The sequence below is a fragment of the Poromitra crassiceps genome (genome assembly GCF_964638095.1).
Source record: "Poromitra crassiceps genome assembly, chromosome: 20".
Lineage (NCBI taxonomy): Eukaryota > Metazoa > Chordata > Actinopteri > Beryciformes > Melamphaidae > Poromitra > Poromitra crassiceps.
This window is the reverse complement of record NC_139637.1, coordinates 9,342,607-9,368,906: the sequence shown is the minus strand read 5'-3', so window position 1 is coordinate 9,368,906 and position 26,300 is coordinate 9,342,607. Positions and strand designations below refer to the sequence as shown.

General features: G+C 42.4%; 4 protein-coding genes across 5 annotated transcripts in view; all 4 read right to left on the bottom strand.

Moving 5' to 3' along the window:
* LOC310794561 (actin-related protein 8) overlaps positions 1 to 11,803 on the bottom strand; it is a gene marked incomplete at its 5' end in the record, with an annotated part of 28,972 nt that extends 17,169 nt beyond the window's left edge. Inside the window, one exon of the mRNA XM_083656536.1 lies at positions 11,784 to 11,803. The remainder of the gene's footprint in view (positions 1 to 11,783) is intronic.
* Positions 2,916 to 7,592, bottom strand: LOC310794563 (interferon alpha-inducible protein 27-like protein 2B). The gene is made up of 6 exons (XM_083656538.1): positions 7,455 to 7,592; positions 7,077 to 7,217; positions 5,763 to 5,927; positions 5,222 to 5,344; positions 4,108 to 4,257; positions 2,916 to 3,337 (listed from the first exon to the last, which is right to left on the bottom strand). The coding sequence occupies exons 1-6, from the start codon at positions 7,468 to 7,470 to the stop codon at positions 3,243 to 3,245; spliced, it is 690 nt and encodes a 229-aa protein (XP_083512664.1). The 5' UTR covers positions 7,471 to 7,592; the 3' UTR covers positions 2,916 to 3,242.
* A 1,832-nt stretch (positions 11,804 to 13,635) lies between the features above and the next one.
* On the bottom strand, positions 13,636 to 20,476 carry LOC310795131 (uncharacterized protein). 2 transcript variants are annotated; one of them, XM_083657173.1, is made up of 6 exons: positions 20,320 to 20,476; positions 19,937 to 20,083; positions 18,601 to 18,762; positions 17,635 to 17,796; positions 17,088 to 17,216; positions 13,636 to 14,049 (listed from the first exon to the last, which is right to left on the bottom strand). In XM_083657173.1, exons 1-6 carry the CDS (start codon positions 20,333 to 20,335, stop codon positions 13,862 to 13,864), a joined length of 804 nt encoding a protein of 267 aa, XP_083513299.1. In that variant the 5' UTR covers positions 20,336 to 20,476; the 3' UTR covers positions 13,636 to 13,861. The 2 variants fall into 2 exon arrangements, with proteins under 2 accessions (XP_083513299.1, XP_083513300.1); XM_083657174.1 differs by having other exon boundaries at positions 13,636 to 14,404; positions 20,320 to 20,475.
* Positions 20,477 to 21,370: 894 nt separating this feature from the next.
* LOC310794848 (interleukin-17 receptor B-like) lies at positions 21,371 to 26,177 on the bottom strand (the record flags this gene model as incomplete). The annotated part of the gene is made up of 4 exons (XM_083656900.1): positions 21,371 to 21,760; positions 22,625 to 22,893; positions 23,030 to 23,125; positions 26,141 to 26,177. 4 exons carry the CDS (start codon positions 26,175 to 26,177, stop codon positions 21,371 to 21,373), a joined length of 792 nt encoding a protein of 263 aa, XP_083513026.1.
* Positions 26,178 to 26,300: the final 123 nt, after the last annotated feature.

The following is a 26,300-nucleotide window of genomic DNA, read 5'->3' as shown; positions in this document are numbered from 1 at the left end:
CCGAGATAACTCGTCATTGGCAGCGAACGTGTTATAGCGTTTTCAACGACAAAGCGGTTTCATTCGTAATTGGCACACAAGACACCACAGCTGCAACTGGTTGGCCTAATTAGTAGTGTCTGCAGACAAAATGCTCTTATCAACTGATTAATCCAGGTGTGGCAGAGCAGCGGTCGGTTGTCGAGAAATAATGACCGGTGAATCTTGTTGATTGACCAATCAGAATCGAGTATTCAAGAGAGCCGTGTTCTAAATTTATATATATATATATATTAATATCCTTAGTTGTATTTCTAATCATTTGTGGGATGTGAGAGCTCCCTTATGCCAGACAGCTCATTGCTCCCACATGAAGGGAAGGGGGGGTTGGGGGGTTGGGGGGTTGGGGGGTGGTGACTGGCTTGTTGCTGGGTGACTCGGGCTGAAGACGTGTGACGAGAAGTGGCTTCTTTCGTCGAGGGATAGTTTTCTCTAACGTTGAGAGAGGTGTAGACTCTGTCACTAACTAACCCTAACCTAACCGCTAGACCAGTTCTGAGTTCAGTTCTAACCCTAACCGCTAGACCAGTTCTGAGTTCAGTTCTAACCCTAACCTGTGAACAGTTGAGCTAGCTAGACCAGTTCTGAGTTCAGTTCTAACCCTAAGCTAGACCAGTTCTGAGTTCAGTTCTAACCCTAAGCTAGACCAGTTCTGAGTTCAGTTCTAACCCTAACCTGTGAACAGTTGAGCTAGCTAGACCAGTTCTGAGTTCAGTTCTAACCCTAACCTGTGAACAGTGGAGCTAGCTAGACCAGTTCTGAGTTCAGTTCTAACCCTAAGCTAGACCAGTTCTGAGTTCAGTTCTAACCCTAACCTGTGAACAGTGGAGCTAGCTAGACCAGTTCTGAGTTCAGTTCTAACCCTAACCTGTGAACAGTGGAGCTAGCTCCACTTATTTATCTCTACTATTTTCCACAGTTGTGTGAGTGCAGTAGAGACAGAGACAGAGAGACAGACAGAGAAAGACTATGTGGTCTCAGTGACAGAGAGACAGACTATGTGGTCTCAGTGACGTACGTTGAGACCGTCTCGGAGCAGCCAGGGATCTTCATATCTGGGCTGGCCGCTCTGTTTGTGTCTGCGGGCGATCACGTGTGGGACGGCCACGGGGAGCGTGTCTGTCGCTCGCCCCATGCGGAGCGTCCTCGAGCCGGGGTGGATGACCACAATGAAGTTGCTCTGTATTTGCTGAAAAGAAGAAAAGTTAGAAACTGAGATTAGAATCGTGATCAGAATCGCAGAGAGTAGTGGTGCCTTTTACATCATAGTCCTCTGCCAGGTTTTTACCAATGACTGTGTTTTTGTATTGTATCCTTGTGTGTGCATTTTTTTTTTTTTATTTTACAATTGTGTGTCTGTATTTTATCCCTATTTTTGCATTATATATTTCAGTTTTTACCATTTTTGTGTATTTTTATCCCTGTTTCTGCATTTAATGTTTATGTTTTCATCATTGTCTTTTTGTATCGTATTGTCTCCTGCAAAGCACTTTGTAACAATGTGCTCTATGCCTACATCGGGTACACAAGGAGCTGGTTATACAGAAGCTATACACACAAACTGTAAACTGTCAGGAACAGCTTCCACCTGGTCAAAGCTATCGATTCCCCTGTGCACTCTGGTCTAAAGCACGACAGGGGGAAAACGGGGATAACGTTGAACGTTATTACTCTGCTACATTGAGAGAAACTACGAACAGTATCGCACGGAGACACGTTATTAGTTACTGACCTCTTGAAGCGGCTCCTGGCCGGGGGAGCGATGGGTCTTTTGACTCCACGCTGATGCTCCGTGTCTTTCTCCTTCTCTCGCTCCTTTTCTCTCTCCTTCCCGTTTTCCTGCTCTTTCTCAGCTTGAGTCATCGTGTCAAACTGGGGAGTCGCTGCGTTCAAATGCTTGCGAATTGCTTCAAAAATGCCAACTACAAATGGGAAACCACTCTGTTCGAGACAGCACTTCCGTGTTTTGTCACGTGGTACATAATAGCAATTTCCATTGGTTAAAATAATTCTTCTTCTGTGGTGTTTTATGGCGGTTGGCAATTCGCCTTTACCGCCACCTACTGAATTATATCATCTGCTATTAATTTACAGTGTGATCCTAATTCATATTGTAAGCGACGTGGGAGTGTGTCAGTGAATGAAAGTCCAAGACGTTCTGGGTTTTACTCATACATTTTAATGAGAATATTATGGTACAGCAGTTCACAACCACCTCGTTCTTTTCTCTCTTCTCCTTCTCCGCCTCATAACCCCACTCTCCTGCTATCTCCGCAGCGCCGCCTAGCGGTCGCCTCAATGTCTTATCCAGATCATCTCCAGACACATCCACAACACTCTCACACCTTCTTGTCCACGCATAGGCTATATTTTGAGTTGAAAGAATTGCTTCTCCGAGCTAATTTAAAGGGATAGCTCACATCTTATATTGAACTGCATTCCCACCTAAAAAACTGAACCTTGTTCAAATAAATGATGAAAAATGGCTTCCCAAAACCATAACTAATTTCAAGAGCTCATTATTTAGTCTATGTATATAGTGTACAGCACAGGTGCTATAAACCTCAGGGGTGCAATTATACAGACTTGGCATAGGGGCAAACAGATCAACAGCTATCAACTGTACTGAACTCATGTTTTGAGGTGGGAAAACAACCTCCGGAAACAATATTCTCTGTACATTTGGTGGAAATTCATCCTACATTAGAATTAACTTTTTGTAAGTCGATCTGAAACTGAAGTGTAACATTTTGAGAAACACGAGCATTGCAGACAGTGTGACACATATATGCTATTTGATATCAAATAATCTGGGTTCTCACTGGATTTGTCTACTATGAACAAATGATGAATAATAATGTAGGCTAAGCAAGAAACAGCTTTTCAAATGCATTTTAATTAGATTTTCTTCAAATTTCACAAAATTTAAGAACTGTTCCCCCTTGCAAGAAAATAACATTTATGTTTTAATTGCCCTCAGCTTTGTAACCTTTAGTTACATGGTGTCAAAACGACATAATAATGTGTCGTCAAAATGGGTTATTGAAAGCAAATTTTAGGCTGAATGTTTAGCAAAGAAATAAAAAGTAAATTCAACTCGGGTTACTCAGATTTATTACACAAGGACACTTTTAAACTTCCTGACATGTGTTTTAGTAACTGAACGAACATCAATTGTAAATTAAATGTCACTCGTTCGTGGGTTAAACAGACTCAGCCACCGCAGCTCCAGCAGCTCCAACAGCAGCTCCAACGGCGGCCACAGTTGCCGTGGCAGCTGCTGACAGACCCACCACACCTACAGTGAGATTACCCATAACATAACAGAGATTAGGATCTTCAACAGTGCTAACATCACATCCTGGTTGAGACTTCCTTCCACCAGTCTTTGTTTATGTTTATGTGCACATTAAAGGAAAACAGAAACAAAATAAAAAATGTTTACAACATTGGAGAAAAAAACATGTGCAGCTGAGATAGAAACCCACTACGGGTTTATATAAAGATCTCACCTCAAGAGAAAAACATAATAATACAAGTTACTCAATTAACATTGAACAAACATTACAATGCAATGATAACTCAGATTAGTGAAAAAAAATAAAAAAAAATAGGAATAAAAAGAGAAATAAAAATGAGAATGAGGTTTAGACCTCTCTCAGAAATGCCATAGCTCACTCAGTGCCAAATGTACCAGACATTAGAAAACCTTTCATTCTTTCATCCTTTCAAAACAGTCATCTTGAATAAACTTGTAAAGTAAAGATGCAATAAGTCAGATTTATTTAAGCCTATGACCATTATGTGCCTGGGGCTGATTGTAATGTAATAAATGCCAATGTCTCAATGGTTGCTTCGCCAGGTGCTGAGTTTGATGGTTTTCAAAACTCATCTCTCCAGCCCGTCGTCTGTTTTGGAACAGAAACTTGAAGCCAAACCCAGTCAGATCATGGAGTAGGCTACTTATTGTCCCTTTAATTATCATTCTATTGGTTTCATCGTCTCACCACTATGATAACTGACAGAACTGGATCAAATATGTTGAACATTTTCAGCCATTGCTCTTACCTGCTGATTGCAAAACAGCCACCACACTTCCTGCTACCACTCCTCCTCCGCTGGCACTCATCATTCCGGAAGCGATGGAACCTGCTGCTATTCCAGCTGAGGTGAAACCTATGGCCCCCAGGACAACAGGGACCAGGAGCACTGCCCCTACTGGAGAGGGGGAAGAGCAACATGGCAGATGGGTGAAGTAAGGTACATTGGGTCATCATGTAAAATTGGCCAGATAAGGTTGTAGCTTCATAGCACTTCAAGATTTAATAGTCAGTCGCTGCAAATAATTTCAGACTGTTGCCAAAACAGGAGGACTTGACACTGACTGTGATTGATTTTATTGATCTGAGGTTACTGGAGTGGGAAGACTGATGAAGAAAAATTGCATTGTGACTGACATGCTACTGTACTTAATAGATTTTAAGAAACGAATGAATGAACATCTAGGATGAATGTAGTACTATAGGAATATTATAGGATTGCTATAGGAATATTATAGGGTTACTAGGTGTAGGAGCCAAAACAGCATTTATGTTTTATTTAAACAATACTAATTATAATTTCAACACTTCCCATATTTTTGTTCTGGTTCTAGTTCATTGATTTTGATTGGCAGCTTGGCCACACCCATAGTAACTGGGGTGTGGTGTCAGCTAACAAAGGGAAGTTTGCTGGGGCAATGGAGTCCTGGCTTTAGATGAGAGCAAACACAGTTTTTTAACCATCTCATCAGAGTATCATCTTATATCATCTCTATCATATATTTTCTCTCTTTTACACACATTATGCACTTGACATTATCCTGCTGGCCTACGTTTTGGTAGGATATTTTTGAGTTTATTTCAGCATCTGCATCATGGTGCCTGGATCTACAAGCAAGGTGCATTAAAAACAACTCTTCTATTGCTGGGGCAGTGGCTATAATTAAGAACGGAATAGCCACTATAATAGGAATATTAACGGTATGTATAATATACAACTAACACAAAACAATCTAGATGGATAATAGCACTACAGGTGAGGGGGGAAATATGTATTTAGGATTTTAGGGTGAGCTGTCCCTTTAAACACTTAATATCAGTATATTATCAACTGATTCCTGGATGACTTTCCATGACTTTACCTGCAGTGCCGGCGACGACTAAAACACAAGAGAACCAGCCTTGTGACTGCTCATCACATTCACATCCTGGTTGGGACTTCCTTCCACCAGCTGCCGTGGCAGCTGTTGACAGACCCGCCGCACCTACAGTGAGATTACCCATAACATAACAGAGATTAGGATCTTCAACAGTGCTAACATCACATCCTGGTTGGGAGTTCATTCCACCAGTCATCTTGAATAAACCTGTAAATTCAAGATGCAATAAGTAAGATTTATTTAAGCCTATGACCATTATGTGCCTGGGGCTGATTGTAATGTAATCAATGCCAATGTCTCAATGATTGCTTCGCCAGGTGCTGAGTTTGATGGTTTTCAAAACTAATCTCTCCAGCCCGTCGTCTGTTTTGGAACAGAAACTTGAAGCCAAACCCAGTCAGATCATGGAGTAGGCTACTTATTGTCCCTTTAATTATCATTCTATTGGTTTCATCGTCTCACCACTATGATAACTGACAGAACTGGATCAAATATGTTGAACCTTTTCAGCCATTGCTCTTACCTGCTGATTGCAAACCAGCCACCACACTTCCTGCTACCACTCCTCCTGTGACGCTGGAACTCGCAACAACCGACATCATCCAGGAACCGATGGAACCTGCTGCTATTCCAGCTGAGGTGAAACCTAAGGCCCCCAGGGCAACAGGGGCCAGGAACACTGCACCTGCTGGAGAGGGGGAAGAGCAACATGGCAGATGGGTGAAGTAGTCTATAGACCCTTCTCACGGGGGCCATTTTGTGTCGTAATGGCAGGGTAAACACAGGTGCAAGCAACACACTAATGAGGGTTTCCAATTTCCATGATTGGAAGTTGGAAACCCTCATTAGTGTTTTGCCTGCACCTAATTTACCCTGCGATTTCGACACAAAATAGCCCCCGTGAGAAGGGTCTATTGGGTCATCATGTAAAATTGGTCAGATAAGGTTGTAGCTTCATATCACTTCAAGATTTAATAGTCAGTCGCTGCAAATAATTTCAGGCTGTTGCCAAAACAGGAGGACTTGACACTGACTGTGATTGATTTTATTGATCTGAGGTTACTGGAGTGGGAAGACTGATGAAGAAAAATTGCATTGTGACTGACATGCTACTGTAACTTAATAAATTTTAAGAAATGAATGAATGAACATCTAGGATTAATGTAGTGCTATACGAATTTTATAGGATTGCTATAGGAATATTATAGGGTTACTAGGTGTAGGAGCCAAAACAGCATTTATGTTTTATTTAAAGAATACAAATTATAATTTCAACACTTCCCATGTTTTTGTTCTGGTTCTAGTTCATTGATTTTGATTGGCAGCTTGGCCACAGCCATAGTAAATGGGGTGTGGCGTCAGCTAACAAAGGGAAGTTTGCTGGGGCAATGGAATCCTGGCTTTAGATGAGAGCAAACAGGTTTAACCATCTCATCATAGTATCATCTTATATAATCTCTATCATATTATTTTCTCTCTTTTACACACATTATGCACTTGACATTATCGTGCTGGCCTACAACGTTTTGGTAGGATATTTTTGAGTTTATTTCAGCATCTGCATCATGGTGCCTGGATCTACAAGCAAGGTGCATTAAAAACAACTCTTCTATTGCTGGGGCAGTGGCTATAATTAAGAACGGAATAGCCACTATAATAGGAATATTAAAGGTAGGCTATGTATAATATACAACTAACACAAAACAACCTAGATGGATAATAGCACTGCAGGTGAGGGGGGAAATATGTATTTAGGATTTTAGGGTGAGCTGTCCCTTTAAACACTTAATATCAGTATATTATCAACTGATTCCTGGATGACTTTCCATGACTTTACCTGCAGTGTCGGCGACGACTAAACCACAAGAGAAGCGGCCTTGTGACTGCTCATGTATCGGAGGAAGCATGGAGACAGTCTCGGCTCTCCCAAGATCGGCAGAGGATGGAGTAGCAACCAGGATTGAAACCAAAATGAGCACTAATGGGGGATAAAAATGGGATAAAAAATCGGGGGGAAAAAAACAAAAAAACAAACAAAAAAAAAACACAATAGGAAAACAAAATGAGAATCACTTTACAAATTGTGTTACAATTAACGTTACATGTTCAGCTGGCCCATCAAACACAAGCTGTGATGACAAATATCAAGCATTATGAACATTAAGACACCTGCTAGCTATGCCTATAGGCTACATATTAAATGTCAAATACGCACCAGCACCAAAATCCATGACGACAGTTGGTTTGAAGTTTGAACTGAATGAGCCGTTTCTGAAGGCTAGGGCTTTATACCTGACGCTGCCAGATGGATGGGTTAGCTTCACATTAGGTTTCACTAAACCAGTCCGACTGGATTACATCGATGGAATCTCTTTTGATCTTGCGAGGATCCATCTTGCACGCAAGGTTACTTTAGGCTATATAGACTGTGGAGCTGAAATGAAACGAGTCAACTATTGTTTTCTCGGAAATGAAACTCAAGTCATACAGGTGAACATTAGAGGGCGCCAGAGGAGCACTTTATCCATTCCGTGCTGTGACTCCTGATTTGGCCTCATGTAATACCCTTTTCACAGCAGCCATGTTTTTGTCTAAAAGGCAGAGTAAACACAGATGCAACCAAAACATGAGGGTTTGCAACTTCCAATCCATTTAGGTGTTCCTGTGCTGGGATCTTTAATGTTTTGGTTGCACCTGTGTTAACTTTACCCTGCATTTTGGACACAAAATGGCTGTTGTGAAAAAGGCCCATTGCTTTAACACGGCAACCATGTGATACGACCAGCCCACATGTGTTATTTTGATAACCCAACTCACAGCACTCAAACACACTTTACAGTTTACATTTACAAACACATTTAGGAAATACAATATAAAGAATACAAATCAATACATTTGTATAAATCAAAACTGCATCAAGAGATCAGAGTAAATGATCAGTCATAACTTTTAATTTGAATTCAATTTAATTGCTGTTTACTTTTCTAATAACAATAATAACAAACTTTTTTGTAGGAATATCGCATGCTCATTTCTAGCGTGATATATATATATATATATATATATATATATATATATATATATATATAAAAAGAGGTTAGTCCTGGGGGAGGGACTGAGTAAGGATGTGACAGCAGGATGACTTGGAAAACATCACGGTAACATAATACGCGCCTGCGACCACTGAGTGTGTTCATGATAGTTTTTCAGACACTGTTGATGGCGGTCTTCAGCGGGTCTAGCTCCCCTACAGCGTCTCTCAACTTCACTGTATTCTTTTCACTGTACGCAATCCCCGCTCTGAACTTCAGTCCTGACTTGGTCCCAGACTCCTCCTGCCTCTGGGCGTGGAGGTCCCTGCACAGCTTATTCAAGTCCTTCATCAAACAAAACCTCCTACAGGCCCTCAGCTCCACCGGCAGGCTCCCAAGCCCCTTGTCCTGCCGCTCGCCTAGCTGCACTGCCCAGAACTTGGCCAGCTCCCCGGGGTTCCTCGCGTGGCTCCCCACCATGTTGAGGATCAGAGGGTAGAGGTCACGGGCCGCTGCTGGGACGGAGTGTCCCGACAAGCCGTGGCGGGGAGGACAGTGGCTGGGCTGCGAGAGGAGAGGAGAAGAGAAGAGAAGAGAAGAGAGGAGAGGAGAGGAGAGGAGAGGAGAGGAGAGGAGAGGAGAGGAGAGGATTTGGACTTCAAAATCATAGTCTCAACTCATGTATGTACTAATTGCTCCCCTTTGTTACTTGATGGCCACTTGTGCAGACTTTGCTTATAAGTTCAGCTTTGCAGCAAAATGCAACACAACACCATATTAAACCATATCAAACCATATCAAACCATATCCAAATCTGAATCAATCTGAAAAAATTGCTTTTGCTAATCAGTAAATCACAGAAGTATTTGTCTTTGTCGCAGCACAGAGCGCTGTGGGGTAAAAGGTGGTTCCTGATGCAGTGATGTAGTTTTGGACGGTCAGGTGGAGTTTAGTCAGGTGGAGTTTAGTCAGGTGCAGTTTAGTTAGGTGGAGTTTAGTCAGGTGGAGTTTAGTCAGGTGGAGTTTAGTCAGGTAGAGTTTAGTCAGGTGGAGTTTAGTTAGGTGGAGTTTAGTCAGGTGGAGTTTAGTAACTCAATCTACTGAGTGTAAATGTGGTGCTGCTGCTTTTCAGGCTTTGTATAGAAATGATGTCATCGCCAAACGTATCCTTAAATAATAACCACTTTTTTTATACAGTATAATGTGATTACTGTCTTCTTGTTCCATGAATCACGTCACATCAAGTTTATTTGTATGTCACCATTGCTGAACTTCACATGTGCGACGTGCGCAGAGCGTGAAGCGCGCAGAGCGTGAAGCGCGCAGAGCTGCTCAACTGCCCGTGCACTTTGCGAGAAGCTAGAAGCTTAGCCCTAATTCACAAGCATGTGTCTCAGATTCTGTTTCTTATTATAATACGTACATGTAACCCGTTGTTTTCGCCCCCCCCTGGCCGTACCTGTGGGCCGATGACGATCACCCGGTCCGCCTTGGCCTCTTCGGCCAGCCAGCGCATGGGCCCCAGCTTGGCTATCTTCCCCTGCTGCCACACGTCCACGGCCACGCTGCAGCCCCCGTGCCACTGCAGGAACTCAGCCAGCGCTACCACAGCCCTCTGGAAGAACGGCTCCTCAGCGGGGTACACCAGCAACACCGACACAGGCACCGCGGGAGATGTAGGCAGCCTGGTGAAACCAAGGAAGCTCAAGTTGGCTCCACAGCCTTTATCTAGGGAGGAAGAGAGCATGTTGAAAGTGAGACCGTTGCTGTGATGAAGATTCATCTTGAGGAAATAACCAAACAGAGAGACAACTGACGATTGACATTGTTTCATGAATGGACGACATCTCTTAAAAAAAGTGTTGTATTTACAGATTATGAAGCAGGAAGTCAGCAGCATCAAACCGACCAGCACTCCAAGAATGGGCACCGCTACCGTGGTGAACAGGTTCCGAGACTCTTCCGTGACTGGATAGACAGACAGACAGAGAGACAGACAGACGGACAGACACGCACGCACACACGCACACACACAAAATGTGCCACATGTCTTGTTTTACTTCACAGTAATCTCATACATTACTTTTTGTTTACAAATGTGAATATAATTAAACTACATTTCTACAAAAAAAATCTAACAATTTAGGGTGACAATTGATTAATCATAATATTTTAGCATATCAATATTTCAAATTTGTCCTAGCACCTAATATCTGCCAACTTAAAATAACTTAAGGTTATGAATATAACCCCGGTTTTATGAATAATAAGAGGGAGATGACTGACGATGGGCCCAAATCATTTCTGGGCCCCATTCAGAAGCGCTATTTTTTGTACATCAAATATTCCATATTTGTGGTCTTGAGGAATAACCTTTTGTCCGTCCGCCGCTAGGGGGCGAGCTTGTGCCATTCTTGATGAGGATTCTTCTCGCCCATCCTAGCAAGAAGGGTTGATGTGTCATCTCACTATTATTCTTCAAACCGGGGTTATATTAATATATATTATATATATTTATATATACATATTAATATCCTTAAAGTTGTATTTCTAATCATTTGTGGGATGTGGGAGCTCCCTTATGCCAGACAGCTCATCGCTCCCACATGAAGGGAAGGGGGGGTTGGGGGGGTTGGGGGGTTGGGGGGTGGTGACTGGCTTGTTGCTGGGTGACTCGGGCTGAAGACGTGTGACGAGAAGTGGCTTCTTTCGTCGAGGGATAGTTTTCTCTAACGTTGAGAGAGGTGTAGACTCTGTCACTAACTAACCCTAACCTAACCGCTAGACCAGTTCTGAGTTCAGTTCTAACCCTAACCGCTAGACCAGTTCTGAGTTCAGTTCTAACCCTAACCTGTGAACAGTTGAGCTAGCTAGACCAGTTCTGAGTTCAGTTCTAACCCTAAGCTAGACCAGTTCTGAGTTCAGTTCTAACCCTAAGCTAGACCAGTTCTGAGTTCAGTTCTAACCCTAACCTGTGAACAGTTGAGCTAGCTAAACCAGTTCTGAGTTCAGTTCTAACCCTAACCTGTGAACAGTGGAGCTAGCTAGACCAGTTCTGAGTTCAGTTCTAACCCTAAGCTAGACCAGTTCTGAGTTCAGTTCTAACCCTAACCTGTGAACAGTGGAGCTAGCTAGACCAGTTCTGAGTTCAGTTCTAACCCTAACCTATGAACAGTGGAGCTAGCTCCACTTATTTATCTCTACTATTTTCCACAGTTGTGTGAGTGCAGTAGAGACAGACAATGTGGTCTCAGTGACAGTGACAGAGAGACAGACTATGTGGTCTCAGAGACAGAGAGACAGACTATGTGGTCTCAGAGACAGAGAGACAGACTATGTGGTCTCAGTGACAGAGACAGAGAGACAGACTATGTGGTCTCAGAGACAGAGAGACAGACTATGTGGTCTCAGAGACAGAGAGACAGACTATGTGGTCTCAGAGACAGAGAGACAGACTATGTGGTCTCAGTGACAGAGACAGAGAGACAGACTATGTGGTCTCAGGGACGTACGTTGAGACCGTCTCTGAGCAGCCAGGGATCTTCATATCTGGGCTGGCCACTCTGTTTGTGTCTGCGGGCGATCACGTGCGGGACGGCCACGGGGAGCGTGTCCGTCGCTCGCCCCATGCGGAGCATCCTCGAGCCGGGGTGGATGACCACAATGAAGTTGCTCTGGATTTGCTGAAAAGAAGAAAAGTTAGAAACTGAGATTAGAATCGTGATCAGAATCGCAGATAGTAGTAGTGGTGCCCTTTACATCATAGTCCTCTGCCAAGTTTTTACCACACTGACTGTGTTTTTGTATTGTATCCTTGTGTGTGCATTTTTTTTTTTTTTTTTTCAATTGTGTGTCTGTATTTTATCCCTATTTTTGCATTATATATTTCTGTTTTTACCATTTTTGTGTATTTTTATCCCTGTTTCTGCATTTAATGTTTATGTTTTCATCATTGTCTTTTTGTATCGTAGATGTTCTCCTGGAAAGCACTTTGTAACAATGTGCTCTATGCCTACATCGGGTACACAAGGAATTTGAGCTGGTTATACAGAAGCTATACACACAAACTGTAAAAGCTATCGATTCCCCTGTACACTCTGGTCTAAAGCACGACAGGAGGAAAACGGGGATAACGTTGAACGTTATTACTCTGCTACATTGAGAGAAACTACGAACAGTATCGCACGGAGACACGTTATTAGTTACTGACCTCTTGAAGCGGCTCCGGGATGGCCGGAGGAGCGATGGGTCTTTTGACTCCACGCTGCTGCTCCTTGTCTTTCTCCTTCTCTCGCTCCTTTTCTCTCTCCTTCCCGTTTTCCTGCTCTTTCTCAGCTTGAGTCATCGTGTCAAACTGGGGAGTCGCTGCGTTCAGATGCTTGCGAATTGCTTCAAAAATGCCAACTACAAATGGGAAACCACTCTGTTCGAGACAGCACTTCCGTGTTTTGTCACGTGGGACATGACAGCAATTTCCATTGGTTTAAATAATTCTTCTTCTGTGGTGTTTTATGGCGGTTGGCAATTCGCCTTTACCGCCACCTACTGAATTATATCATCTGCTATTAATTTACAGTGTGATCCTAATTCATATTGTAAGCGACGTGGGAGTGTGTCAGTGAATGAAAGTCCAAGACGTTCTGGGTTTTACTCATACATTTTAATGAGAATATTATGGTACAGCAGTTCACAACCACCTCGTTCTTTTCTCTCTTCTCCTTCTCCGTCTCATAACCCCACTCTCCTGCTATCTCCGCAGCGCCGCCTAGCGGTCGCCTCAATGTCTTATCCAGATCATCTCCAGACACATCCACAACACTCTCACACCTTCTTGTCCACGCTTAGGCTATATTTTGAGTTGAAAGAATTGCTTCTCCGAGCTAATTTAAAGGGATAGCTCACATCTTATATTGAACTGCATTCCCACCTAAAAAACTGAACCTTGTTCAAATAAATGATGAAAAATGGCTTCCCAAAACCATAACTAATTTCAAGAGCTCATTATTTAGTCTATTTATATAGTGTACAGCACAGGTGCTATAAACCAGGGGTGCAATTATACAGACTTGGCATAGGGGCAAACAGATCAACAGCTATCAACTGTACTGAACTCATGTTTTGAGGTGGGAAAACAACCTCTGGAAACTATATTCTCTGTACATTTGGTGGAAATTCATCCTACATTAGAATTCACTTTTTGTAAGTCGATCTGAAACTGAAGTGTAACATTTTGAGAAACACGAGCATTGCAGACAGTGTGACACATAGGGCATTATATGCTATTTGATATCAAATAATCTGGGTTCTCACGGGATTTGTCTACTATGAACAAATGATGAATAATAATGTAGGCTAAGCAAGAAACAGCTTTTCAAATGCATTTTAATTAGATTTTCTTCAAATTTCACAAAATTTAAGAACTGTTTCACCTTGCAAGAAAATAACATTTATGTTTTAATTGCCCTCAGCTTTGTAACCTTTAGTTACATGGTGTCAAAACGATATAATAATGTGTGGTCAAAATGGGTTATTGAAAGGAAATTTTAGGCTGAATGTTTGGCAAAGAAATAAAAACTAAATTCAACTCAGGTTACTCAGATTTATTACACAAGGACACTTTTAAACTTCCTGACATGTGTTTTAGTAACTGAACGAACATCAATTGTAAATTAAATGTCATTCGTTCGTGGGTTAAACAGACGCAGCTCCAAACAGCTCCAACAGCAGCTCCAACGCTGGTCACAGCTGCCGTGGCAAGTGTTGGCAGACCCACCACACCTACAGTGAGATTACCCATAACATAACAGAGAAAAGTCAACAGTGCTAACATCACATCCTGGTTGAGACTTCCTTCCACCAGTCATCTTGAATAAACTTGTAAATTAAAGATGCAATAAGTCAGATTTATTTAAGCCTATGACCATTATGTGCCTGGCGATGATTGTAATGTAATAAATGCCAATGTCTCAATGATTGCTTCGCCGGGTGCTGAGTTTGAAAACAGCCACCACACTTCCTGCGCTGTAACTCGCAGCAACCGACATCATCCAGGAAGCGACGGAAGTTCCTGCTATTCCAGCTGAGGTGAAACCTATGGCCACCAGGGCAACAAGGGCCAGGGCCACTGCCACTACTGGAGAGGGGGAAGAGCAACATGGCAGATGGGTGAAGTAAGGTAAATGGGCTACATGCACAACTCCACTACTTCCTGAAATTAGTACAGCTTCTTTATTTCCTGTCATCACTATGGCTGAACTGATTAATGTCAGGTGTGCTGCAGTCACAACAATGATCAGGCACACCTGATTAATCAGTTCATCCAATAGTGTAGGACAGGAAATAAAGAAGCTGTACTAATTTCAGGAAGTAAAAAAGTTGTGCATGTAGCCTATAGACCAAATCAGCGGGATGTTTACATTTACTTCCGGGTACCCCTGAGGTCCACACATTATAATGGCGGTGGACGGCACAAACTGACGTGTTGAAGACAAAAACAGACAAAGAAGACAAAAATGGTTCGTCCGTGTTGTGTTGTTGTTTAATATCATTCATAACAACACTTTCACTAACGTTAGTGGAGACCAGACTAGCTAATTTACCTGTTGGACCAGACTAGAGTAGACTTGAAGCTAAATTAAATTGACGTGGCGTCAGTAGCTCTGTCTGTACCAGGCTCTTTCTCGCCGAGAAGAGCCTGGTGACGCGAGGTTACTCTGTCTGTAACGTAAAAAAACAGCGAGTTTGACAGACAAACAAACGTTATTAGCTAGCTAACACTACATAAAACAAACACAGAAGAAAGGCTAGATACGTCGGACAAGCATGTTTACCAACCGTTTAACCATTTAAATTGAAAGTAGTCGGCCGAAAACAACGAGAGGGTTTGACAGCATTTATTTGACAACACGCACATTTAAACCTGCCGCCTTCCCCAAGTGGTACCCGGAAGTAAATTTGTTTACATGGTGACGTCACGGTGATTTGGTCTATTGGGTCACCATGTAAAATTGGCCAGATAAGGTTGTAGCTTCATAGCACTTCAAGATTTAATAGTCAGTCGCTGCAAATAATTTCAAACTGTTGCCAAAACAGGAGGACTTGACACTGACTGTGATTTTTTTTTATATTATTAAATAATAAAAATATTTTATTTTACAATTTTCAGGACAAAACAAAACAACAGGCTCAAACAAAGACAAAAACAAAAACATACATATATCAACATATCAACATACATGGTGATACCAGCCACGTGAAGTGTCAGTGTACTTGCAGGAAATGCTCGTGGGATCCCGCGTAAGGGGTCCATTAAAAGTCAACCAGGCAAGTCATCAGTCACCTCTAACCTCGTCCAAATAGGCCAGAAACGGATCCCAGACCTCAGAGAATTTCTTAAGTGATTGATTTTATTGAGCTGAGGTTACTGGAGTGGGAAGACTGATGAAGAAAAATTGCATTGTCACTGACATGCTACTGTAACTTAATAGATTTTAAGAAACGAATGAATGAACATCTAGGATTAATGTAGTACTATAGGAATATTATAGGATTGCTATAGGAATATTATAGGTTTACTGTAGGAATATGATAGGTTTACTGTAGGAATATGATAGGTTTACTGTAGGAATATTATAGGTTTACTGTAGGAATATGATAGGTTTACTGTAGGAATATTATAGGTTTACTGTAGGAATATTATAGGTTTACTGTAGGAATATGATAGGTTTACTGTAGGAATATGATAGGTTTACTGTAGGAATATTATAGGTTTACTGTAGGAATATTATAGGTTTACTGTAGGAATATTATAGGTTTACTGTAGGAATATGATAGGTTTACTGTAGGAATATGATAGGTTTACTGTAGGAATATTATAGGTTTACTGTAGGAATATGATAGGTTTACTGTAGGAATATTATAGGTTTACTGTAGGAATATGATAGGTTTACTGTAGGAATATTATAGGTTTACTGTAGGAATATGATAGGTTTACTGTAGGAATATGATAGGTTTACTGTAGGAATATGATAGGTTTACTGTAGGAATATGATAGGTTTACTGTAGGAATATGATAGGTTTACTGTAGGAATATGGTAGGAATATGATAGGTTTACTGTAGGAATGGAGTACTATTGGAATATTATAGGAATACTATAAGAATATGATTGGATTACTATAGGAATATTATAGGGTTACTAGGTGTAGGAGCCAAAACAGCATTTATGTTTTATTTAAACAATACTAATTATAATTTCAACATTCCCATATTTTTGTTCTGGTTCTAGTTCATTGATTTTGATTGGCAGCTTGGCCACACCCATAGTAACTGGGGTGTGGTGTCAGCTAACAAAGGGAAGTTTGCTGGGGCAATGGAATCCTGGCTTTAGATGAGAGCAAACACAGTTTTTTAACCATCTCATCATAGTATCATCTTATATCATCTCTATCATATATTTTCTCTCTTTTACACACATTATGCACTTGACATTATCCTGCTGGCCTACAACGTTTTGGTAGGATATTTTTGAGTTTATTTCAGCATCTGCATCATGGTGCCTGGATCTACAAGCACGGTGCGTTAAAAACAACTCTTCTATTGCTGGGGCAGTGGCTATAATTAAGAACGGAATAGCCACTATAATAGGAATATTAACGGTATGTATAATATACAACTAACACAAAACAATCTAGATGGATAATAGCACTACAGGTGAGGGGGGAAATATGTATTTAGGATTTTAGGGTGAGCTGTCCCTTTAAACACTTAATATCAGTATATTATCAACTGATTCCTGGATGACTTTCCATGACTTTACCTGCACCTGCAGTGCCGGCGGCGACTAAACCCCAAGAGAAGCGGCCTTGTGACTGCTCATCACATTCACATCCTGGTTGGGACTTCCTTCCACCAGCTGCTGTGGCAGCTGTTGACAGACCCGCCGCACCTACAGTGAGATTACCCATAACATAACAGAGATTAGGATCTTCAACAGTGCTAACATCACATCCTGGTTGGGAGTTCATTCCACCAGTCATCTTGAATAAACCTGTAAATTCAAGATGCAATAAGTAAGATTTATTTAAGCCTATGACCATTATGTGCTTGGGGCTGATTGTAATGTAATACATGCCAATGTCTCAATGATTGCTTCGCCAGGTGCTGAGTTTGATGGTTTTCAAAACTCATCTCTCCAGCCCGTCGTCTGTTTTGGAACAGAAACTTGAAGCCAAACCCAGTCAGATCATGGAGTAGGCTACTTATTGTCCCTTTAATTATCATTCTATTGGTTTCATCGTCTCACCACTATGATAACTGACAGAACTGGATCAAATATGTTGAACATTTTCAGCCATTGCTCTTACCTGCTGATTGCAAACCAGCCACCAAACCTCCTGCTACCACTCCTCCTCCGCTGGCACTCGCAGCAGCTGACATCATTCCGGAACCGATGGAACCTGCTGCTATTCCAGCTGAGGTGAAACCTAAGGCCCCCAGGGCAACAGGGGCCAGGATCACTGCACCTACTGGAGAGGGGGAAGAGCAACATGGCAGATGGGTGAAGTAAGGTAGATAAGGTTGTAGCTTCATAGCACTTCAAGATTTAATAGTCAGTCGCTGCAAATAATTTCAGACTGTTGCCAAAACAGGAGGACTTGACACTGACTGTGATTGATTTTATTGATCTGAGGTTACTGGAGTGGGAAGACTGATGAAGAAAAATTGCATTGTGACTGACATGCTACTGTAACTTAATAGATTTTAAGAAACGAATGAATGAACATCTAGGATGAATGTAGTGCTATAGGAATATTATAGGATTGCTATAGGAATATTATAGGGTTACTAGGTGTAGGAGCCAAAACAGCATTTATGTTTTATTTAAACAATACTAATTATAATTTCAACACTTCCCATATTTTTGTTCTGGTTCTAGTTCATTGATTTTGATTGGCAGCTTGGCCACACCCATAGTAACTGGGGTGTGGTGTCAGCTAACAAAGGGAAGTTTGCTGGGGCAATGGAGTCCTGGCTTTAGATGAGAGCAAACAGGTTTAACCATCTCATCATAGTATCATCTTATATCATCTCTATCATATATTTTCTCTCTTTTACACACATTATGCACTTGACATTATCCTGCTGGCCTACAACGTTTTGGTAGGATATTTTTGAGTTTATTTCAGCATCTGCATCATGGTGCCTGGATCTACAAGCAAGGTGCATTAAAAACAACTCTTCTATCATTCTATTGGTTTCATCGTCTCACCACTATGATAACTGACAGAACTGGATCAAATATGTTGAACATTTTCAGCCATTGCTCTTACCTGCTGATTGCAAACCAGCCACCACACTTCCTGCTCCCACTCCTCCTCCGCTGGCACTCGCAACAACCGACATCATCCAGGAAGCGATGGAAGTTCCTGCTATTCCAGTTGAGGTGAAACCTAAGGCCCCCAGGGCAACAGGGGCCAGGGCCACTGCCCCTACTGGAGAGGGGGAAGAGCAACATGGCAGATGGGTGAAGTAGTCTATAGACCCTTCTCACGGGGGCCATTTTGTGTCGTAATGGCAGGGTAAACACAGGTGCAAGCAACACACTAATGAGGGTTTCCAATTTCCATGATTGGAAGTTGGAAACCCTCATTAGTGTTTTGCCTGCACCTGTGTTTACCCTGCGATTTCGACACAAAATGGCCCCCGTGAGAAGGGTCTATTGGGTCATCATGTAAAATTGGTCAGATAAGGTTGTAGCTTCATAGCACTTCAAGATTTAATAGTCAGTTGCTGCAAATAATTTCAGACTGTTGCCAAAATAGGAGGACTTGACACTGACTGTGATTGATTTTATTGAGCTGAGGTTACTGGAGTGGGAAGACTGATGAAGAAAAATTGCATTGTGACTGACATGCTACTGTAACTTAATAGATTTTATAATAGAATATTATAGGATTGCTATAGGAATATTATAGGATTGCTATAGGAATATTATAGGATTGCTATAGGAATATTATAGGATTGCTATAGGAATATTATAGGGTTACTAGGTGTAGGAGCCAAAACAGCATTTATGTTTTATTTAAAGAATACTAATTATAATTTCAACACTTCCCATGTTTTTGTTCTAGTTCTAGTTCATTGATTTTGATTGGCAGCTTGGCCACAGCCATAGTAACTGGGGTGTGGTGTCAGCTAACAAAGGGAAGTTTGCTGGGGCAATGGAATCCTGGCTTTAGATGAGAGCAAACAGGTTTAACCATCTCATCATAGTATCATCTTATATCATCTCTATCATATATTTTCTCTCTTTTACACACATTATGCACTTGACATTATCCTGCTGGCCTACGTTTTGGTAGGATATTTTTGAGTTTATTTCAGCATCTGCATCATGGTGCCTGGATCTACAAGCAAGGTGCATTAAAAACAACTCGTCTATTGCTGGGGCAGTGGCTATAATTAAGAACGGAATAGCCACTATAATAGGAATATTAAAGGTAGGCTATGTATAATATACAACTAACACAAAACAACCTAGATGGATAATAGCACTGCAGGTGAGGGGGGAAATATGTATTTAGGATTTTAGGGTGAGCTGTCCCTTTAAACACTTAATATCAGTATATTATCAACTGATTCCTGGATGACTTTCCATGACTTTACCTGCACATGCAGTGTCGGCGACGACTAAACCACAAGAGAAGCGGCCTTGTGACTGCCCATGTATCGGAGGAAGCATGGAGCCAGTCTCGGCTCTCCCAAGATCGGCAGAGGATGGAGTAGCAACCAGGATTGAAACCAAAATGAGCACTAATGGGGGATAAAAATGGGATAAAAAATCGGGGGGGGGGAAAAAAAAAAAAAAAAAAAAAAAAACACAAGAGGAAAACAAAATGAGAATCACTTTACAAATTGTGTTACAATTAACGTTACATGTTCAGCTGGCCCATCAAACACAAGCTGCGATGACAAATATCAAGCATTATGAACATTAAGACACCTGCTAGCTATGCCTATAGGCTACATATTAAATGTCAAATACGCACCAGCACCAAAATCCATGACGACAGTTGGTTTGAAGTTTGAACTGAATGAGCCGTTTCTGAAGGCTAGGGCTTTATATGTAACCTGACGCTGCCAGATGGACGGGTTAGCTTCACATTAGGTTTCACTAAACCAGTCCGACTGGATTACATCGATGGAATCTCTTTTGATCTTGCGAGGATCCATCTTGCAAGCAAGGTTACTTTAGGCTATATAGACTGTGGAGCTGAAATGAAACGAGTCAACTATTGTTTTCTCGGAAATGAAACTCAAGTCATACAGGTGGACATTAGAGGGCGCCAGAGGAGCACTTTATCCATTCCGTGCTGTGACTCCTGATTTGGCCTCATGTAACACCCTTTTCACAGCAGCCATGTTTTTGTCTAAAAGGCAGAGTAAACACAGATGCAACCAAAACATGAGGGTTTGCAACTTCCAATCCATTTAGGTGTTCCTGTGCTGGGATCTTTAATGTTTTGGTTGCACCTGTGTTAACTTTACCCTGCATTTTAGACACAAAATGGCTGTTGTGAAAAAGGCCCATTGCTTTAACGCGACAACCATGTGATACGACCAGCCCACATGTGTTATTTTGATAACCCAACTCACAGCACTCAAACACACTTTACAGTTTACATTTAGAAACACATTTAGGAAATACAATATAAAGAATACAAATCAATACATTTGTATAAATCAAAACTGCATCAAGAGATCAGAGAAAATGATCAGTCATAACTTTTAATTTGAATTCAATTTAATTGCTGTTTACTTTTCTAATAACAATAATAACAAACTTTTTTTTGTAGGAATATCGCATGCTCATTTCTAGCGTGATATATATATATATATATATATATATATATATATATATATATATATATATATATATATATATATATATATATATATATATATATATATATATATATATATAAAAGAGGTTAGTCCTGAAGGAGGGACTGAGTAAGGATGTGACAGCAGGATGACTTGGAAAACATCACGGTAACATAATACGCGCCTGCGACCACTGAGTGTGTTCATGATAGTTTTTCAGACACTGTTGATGGCGGTCTTCAGCGGGTGTAGCTCCCCTACAGCGTCTCTCAACTTCACTGTATTCTTTTCACTGTACGCAATCCCCGCTCTGAACTTCAGTCCTGACTTGGTCCCAGACTCCTCCTGCCTCTGGGCGTGGAGGTCCCTGCACAGCTTATTCAAGTCCTTCATCAAACAAAACCTCCTACAGGCCCTCAGCTCCACCGGCAGGCTCCCAAGCCCCTTGTCCTGCCGCTCGCCTAGCTGCACTGCCCAGAACTTGGCCAGCTCCCCGGGGTTCCTCGCGTGGCTCCCCACCATGTTGAGGATCAGAGGGTAGAGGTCACGGGCCGCTGCTGGGACGGAGTGTCCCGACAAGCCGTGGCGGGGAGGACAGTGGCTGGGCTGCGAGAGGAGAAGAGAGGAGAGGAGAGGAGAAGAGAGGAGAGGAGAGGAGAAGAGAAGAGAAGAGAGGAGAGGAGAGGAGAGGAGAGGAGAGGAGAGGAGAGGAGAGGAGAGGAGAGGAGAGGAGAGGATTTGGACTTCAAAATCATAGTCTCAACTCATGTATGTACTAATTGCTCCCATTTGTTACTTGATGGCCGCTTGTGCAGACTTTGCTTATAAGTTCAGCTTTGCAGCAAAATGCAACACAACACCATATCACCATATCAAACCATATCAAACCATATCCAAATCTGAATCAATCTGAAAAAATTGCTTTTGCTAATCAGTAAATCACAGAAGTATTTGTCTTTGTCGCAGCACAGAGCGCTGTGGGGTAAAAGGTGGTTCCTGATGCAGTGATGTAGTTTTGGACGCTCAGGTGGAGTTTAGTCAGGTGGAGTTTAGCCAGGTGGATTTTAGTCAGGTGGAGTTTAGTCAGGTGGAGTTTAGTAACTCAATCCACTGAGTGTAAATGTGGTGCTGCTGCTTTTCAGGCTTTGGATAGAAATGATGTCATCGCCAAACTTATCCTTAAATAATAACCACTTTTTTTATACAGTATAATGTGATTACTGTCTTCTTGTTTCATGAATCACGTCACATCAAGTTTATTTGTATGTCACCATTGCTGAACTTCACATGTGCGACGTGCATGAGCGTGAAGCGCGCAGAACATGAAGCGCGCAGAGCTGCTCAACTGCCCGTGCACTTTGCGAGAAGCTAGAAGCTTAGCCCTAATTCACAAGCATGTGTCTCAGATTCTGTTTCTTATTATAATACGTACATGTAACCCGTTGTTTTCGCCCCCCCCCCTGGCCGTACCTGTGGGCCGATGACGATCACCCGGTCCGCCTTGGCCTCTTCGGCCAGCCAGCGCATGGGCCCCAGCTTGGCTATCTTTCCCTGCTGCCACACGTCCACGGCCACGCTGCAGCCCCCGTGCCACTGCAGGAACTCAGCCAGCGCTACCACAGCCCTCTGGAAGAACGGCTCCTCAGCGGGGTACACCAGCAACACCGACACAGGCACCGCGGGAGATGTAGGCAGCCTGGTGAAACCAAGGAAGCTCAAGTTGGCTCCACAGCCTTTATCTAGGGAGGAAGAGAGCATGTTGAAAGTGAGACCGTTGCTGTGATGAAGATTCATCTTGAGGAAATAACCAAACAGAGAGACAATTGACATTGTTTTATGAATGGACGACATCTCTTAAAAAAGTGTTGTATTTACAGATTATGAAGCAGGAAGTCAGCAGCATCAAACCGACCAGCACTCCAAGAATGGGCACCGCTACCGTGGTGAACAGGTTCCGAGACTCTTCCGTGACTGGATAGACAGACAGAGAGACAGACAGACGGACAGACGGACAGACACGCACACACACACGCACACACGCACGCACACACACACACACACACACACACACACACACACACACACACACACACACACACACACACACACACACACACAAAATGTGCCACGTCTTGTTTTACTTCACAATAATCTCATACATTACTTTTTGTTTACAAATGTGAATAAAATTAAACTACATTTCTACAAAAAAAATCTAACAATTTAGGGTGACAATTGATTAATCATAATATTTTAGCATATCAACATTTCAAATTTGTCCTAGCGCCTAATATCTGCCAACTTAAAATAACTTAAGGTTATGAATATAACCCAGGTTTTATGAATAATAAGAGGGAGATGACTCACGATGGGCCCAAATCATTTCTGGGCCCCATTCAGAAGCGCTATTTTTTGTACATCAAATATTCCATATTTGTGGTCTTGAGGAATAACCTTTTGTCCGTCCGCCGCTAGGGGGCGAGCTTGTGCCATTCTTGATGAGGATTCTTCTCGCCCATCCTAGCAAGAAGGGTTGATGTGTCATCTCACTATTATTCTTCAAACCGGGGTTATATTCATATATATTATATATGTAAGGGATAATGTATTGTGAGCCGGTGATTACTGGCGAAATAATGACCGACAGGTGATTGATTGAGCCCGACGCGCAGCGGAGGGCTTAATCATTCACCTGAAGGTCATTATTTCCAGTAATCACCGGCTCACTATACATTATCCCGCTTAGAACACGGCCTACAACTAAATTATTTCAGTAATCTGACAAAAATAATTATTCAAATAGATTTTTTAATAGCGTTTTCAACGACAAAGCGGTTTCATTCGTAATTGGCACACAAGACACCGCAGCTGCAACTGGTTGGCCTAATTAGTAGTGTCTGCAGACAAAATGCTCTTATCAACTGATTAATCCAGGTGTGGCAGAGCAGCGGTCGGTTGTCGAGAAATAATGACCGGTGAATCTTGTTGATTGACCAATCAGAATCGAGTATTCAAGAGAGCCGGGTTCTAAATTTATATATATATATATTAATATCCTTAAAGTTGTATTTCTAATCATTTGTGGGATGTGGGAGCTCCCTTATGCCAGACAGCTCATCGCTCCCACATGAAGGGAAGGGGGGGTTGGGGGGTGGTGACTGGCTCCCACATGAAGGGAAGGGGGGGTTGGGGGGTTGGGGGGTGGTGACTGGCTTGTTGCTGGGTGACTCAGGCTGAAGACATGTGACGAGAAGTGGCTTCTTTCGTCGAGGGATAGTTTTCTCTAACGTTGAGAGAGGTGTAGACTCTGTCACTAACTAACCCTAACCTAACCGCTAGACCAGTTCTGAGTTCAGTTCTAACCCTAACCGCTAGACCAGTTCTGAGTTCAGTTCTAACCCTAACCGCTAGACCAGTTCTGAGTTCAGTTCTAACCCTAACCTGTGAACAGTTGAGCTAGCTAGACCAGTTCTGAGTTCAGTTCTAACCCTAAGCTAGACCAGTTCTGAGTTCAGTTCTAACCCTAAGCTAGACCAGTTCTGAGTTCAGTTCTAACCCTAACCTGTGAACAGTGGAGCTAGCTAGACCAGTTCTGAGTTCAGTTCTAACCCTAAGCTAGACCAGTTCTGAGTTCAGTTCTAACCCTAACCGCTAGACCAGTTCTGAGTTCAGTTCTAACCCTAAGCTAGACCAGTTCTGAGTTCAGTTCTAACCCTAACCTGTGAACAGTGGAGCTAGCTAGACCAGTTCTGAGTTCAGTTCTAACCCTAACCTGTGAACAGTGGAGCTAGCTAGACCAGTTCTGAGTTTAGTTCTAACCCTAACCGGTGAACAGTTGAGCTAGCTAGACCAGTTAAATGGCCTATAAATGGCCTGCATTTATATAGCGCTTTTATCCAAAGCGCTTTACAATCAGTAGATAGTCTACATTCACCCATTCATACACCGATGGCGGCAGGCTGCCACGCAGGGTGCCTACACACCATCGGGAGCAAGGAGGGTTAAGTGTCTTGCCCAAGGACACAGCGACGGCAGCTGGGAGGGAGCGGGGATCGAACCGCCAACCCTTGCGTCATTGGCTGACCCGCTCTACCTCCTGAGCTAAAGCCGCCTAGGCCAGTTCTGAGTTCAGTTCTAACCCTAACCTGTGAACAGTTGAGCTAGCTAGACCAGTTCTGAGTTCAGTTCTAACCCTAACCTGTGAACAGTTGAGCTAGCTAGACCAGTTCTGAGTTCAGTTCTAACCCTAACCTGTGAACAGTTGAGCTAGCTAGACCAGTTCTGAGTTCAGTTCTAACCCTAACCTGTGAACAGTTGAGCTAGCTAGGCCAGTCCTGAGTTCATTTCTAACCCTAACCTGTGAACAGTGGAGCTAGCTAGACCAGTTCTGAGTTCAGTTCTAACCCTAACCTGTGAACAGTTGAGCTAGCTAGACCAGTTCTGAGTTCAGTTCTAACCCTAACCTGTGAACAGTTGAGCTGGCTAGGCCAGTCCTGAGTTCAGTTCTAACCCGAACCTGTGAACAGTTGAGCTAGCTAGACCAGTTCTGAGTTGCGTTCTAACCCTAAACTGTGAACAGTTGAGCTAGCCAGTTCTGAGTTCAGTTCTAACCCGAACCTGTGAACAGTGGAGCTAGCTAGGCCAGTCCTGAGTTCAGTTCTAACCCTAACCTGTGAACAGTGGAGCTAGCTAGCAACATGGCTGATGTGCTCCTTCTGGGTGAGAAGAATGCAGAGAAGGGCGCGTGCTCACTCCTCCACCCTTATATACTGTATAAGGCGGGGCTAATGCCCCTAGTGGCAGAGGGAGAAAATGTTATTCCTCCAACCCCAAAATATGGGATATTTGTTAGAGATTTTTTTTTGCTTCTGTCTAGGGCCCAGAAAGGATCTGGTCCCATAGTGAGTCATCTCATGAATTATTAGAAATCAAACTTAATCTGTATGTAGGCTACTGACTGTTCATTATGTAACTGTGTAGTCCTACCTGGCTGTAGGTCCTCAGCAATCTCAATAGACCTCATCTCAACTGGAGAGAAAAAAATTAAGAGTAAGTGAGAGGGTGCTAGCATAGCAGCTAGTCAGTAATACGATTAAACACTTTTATCTCTGAATGCTATGCTGTATGCTAACTCGCTCTCAGAAAC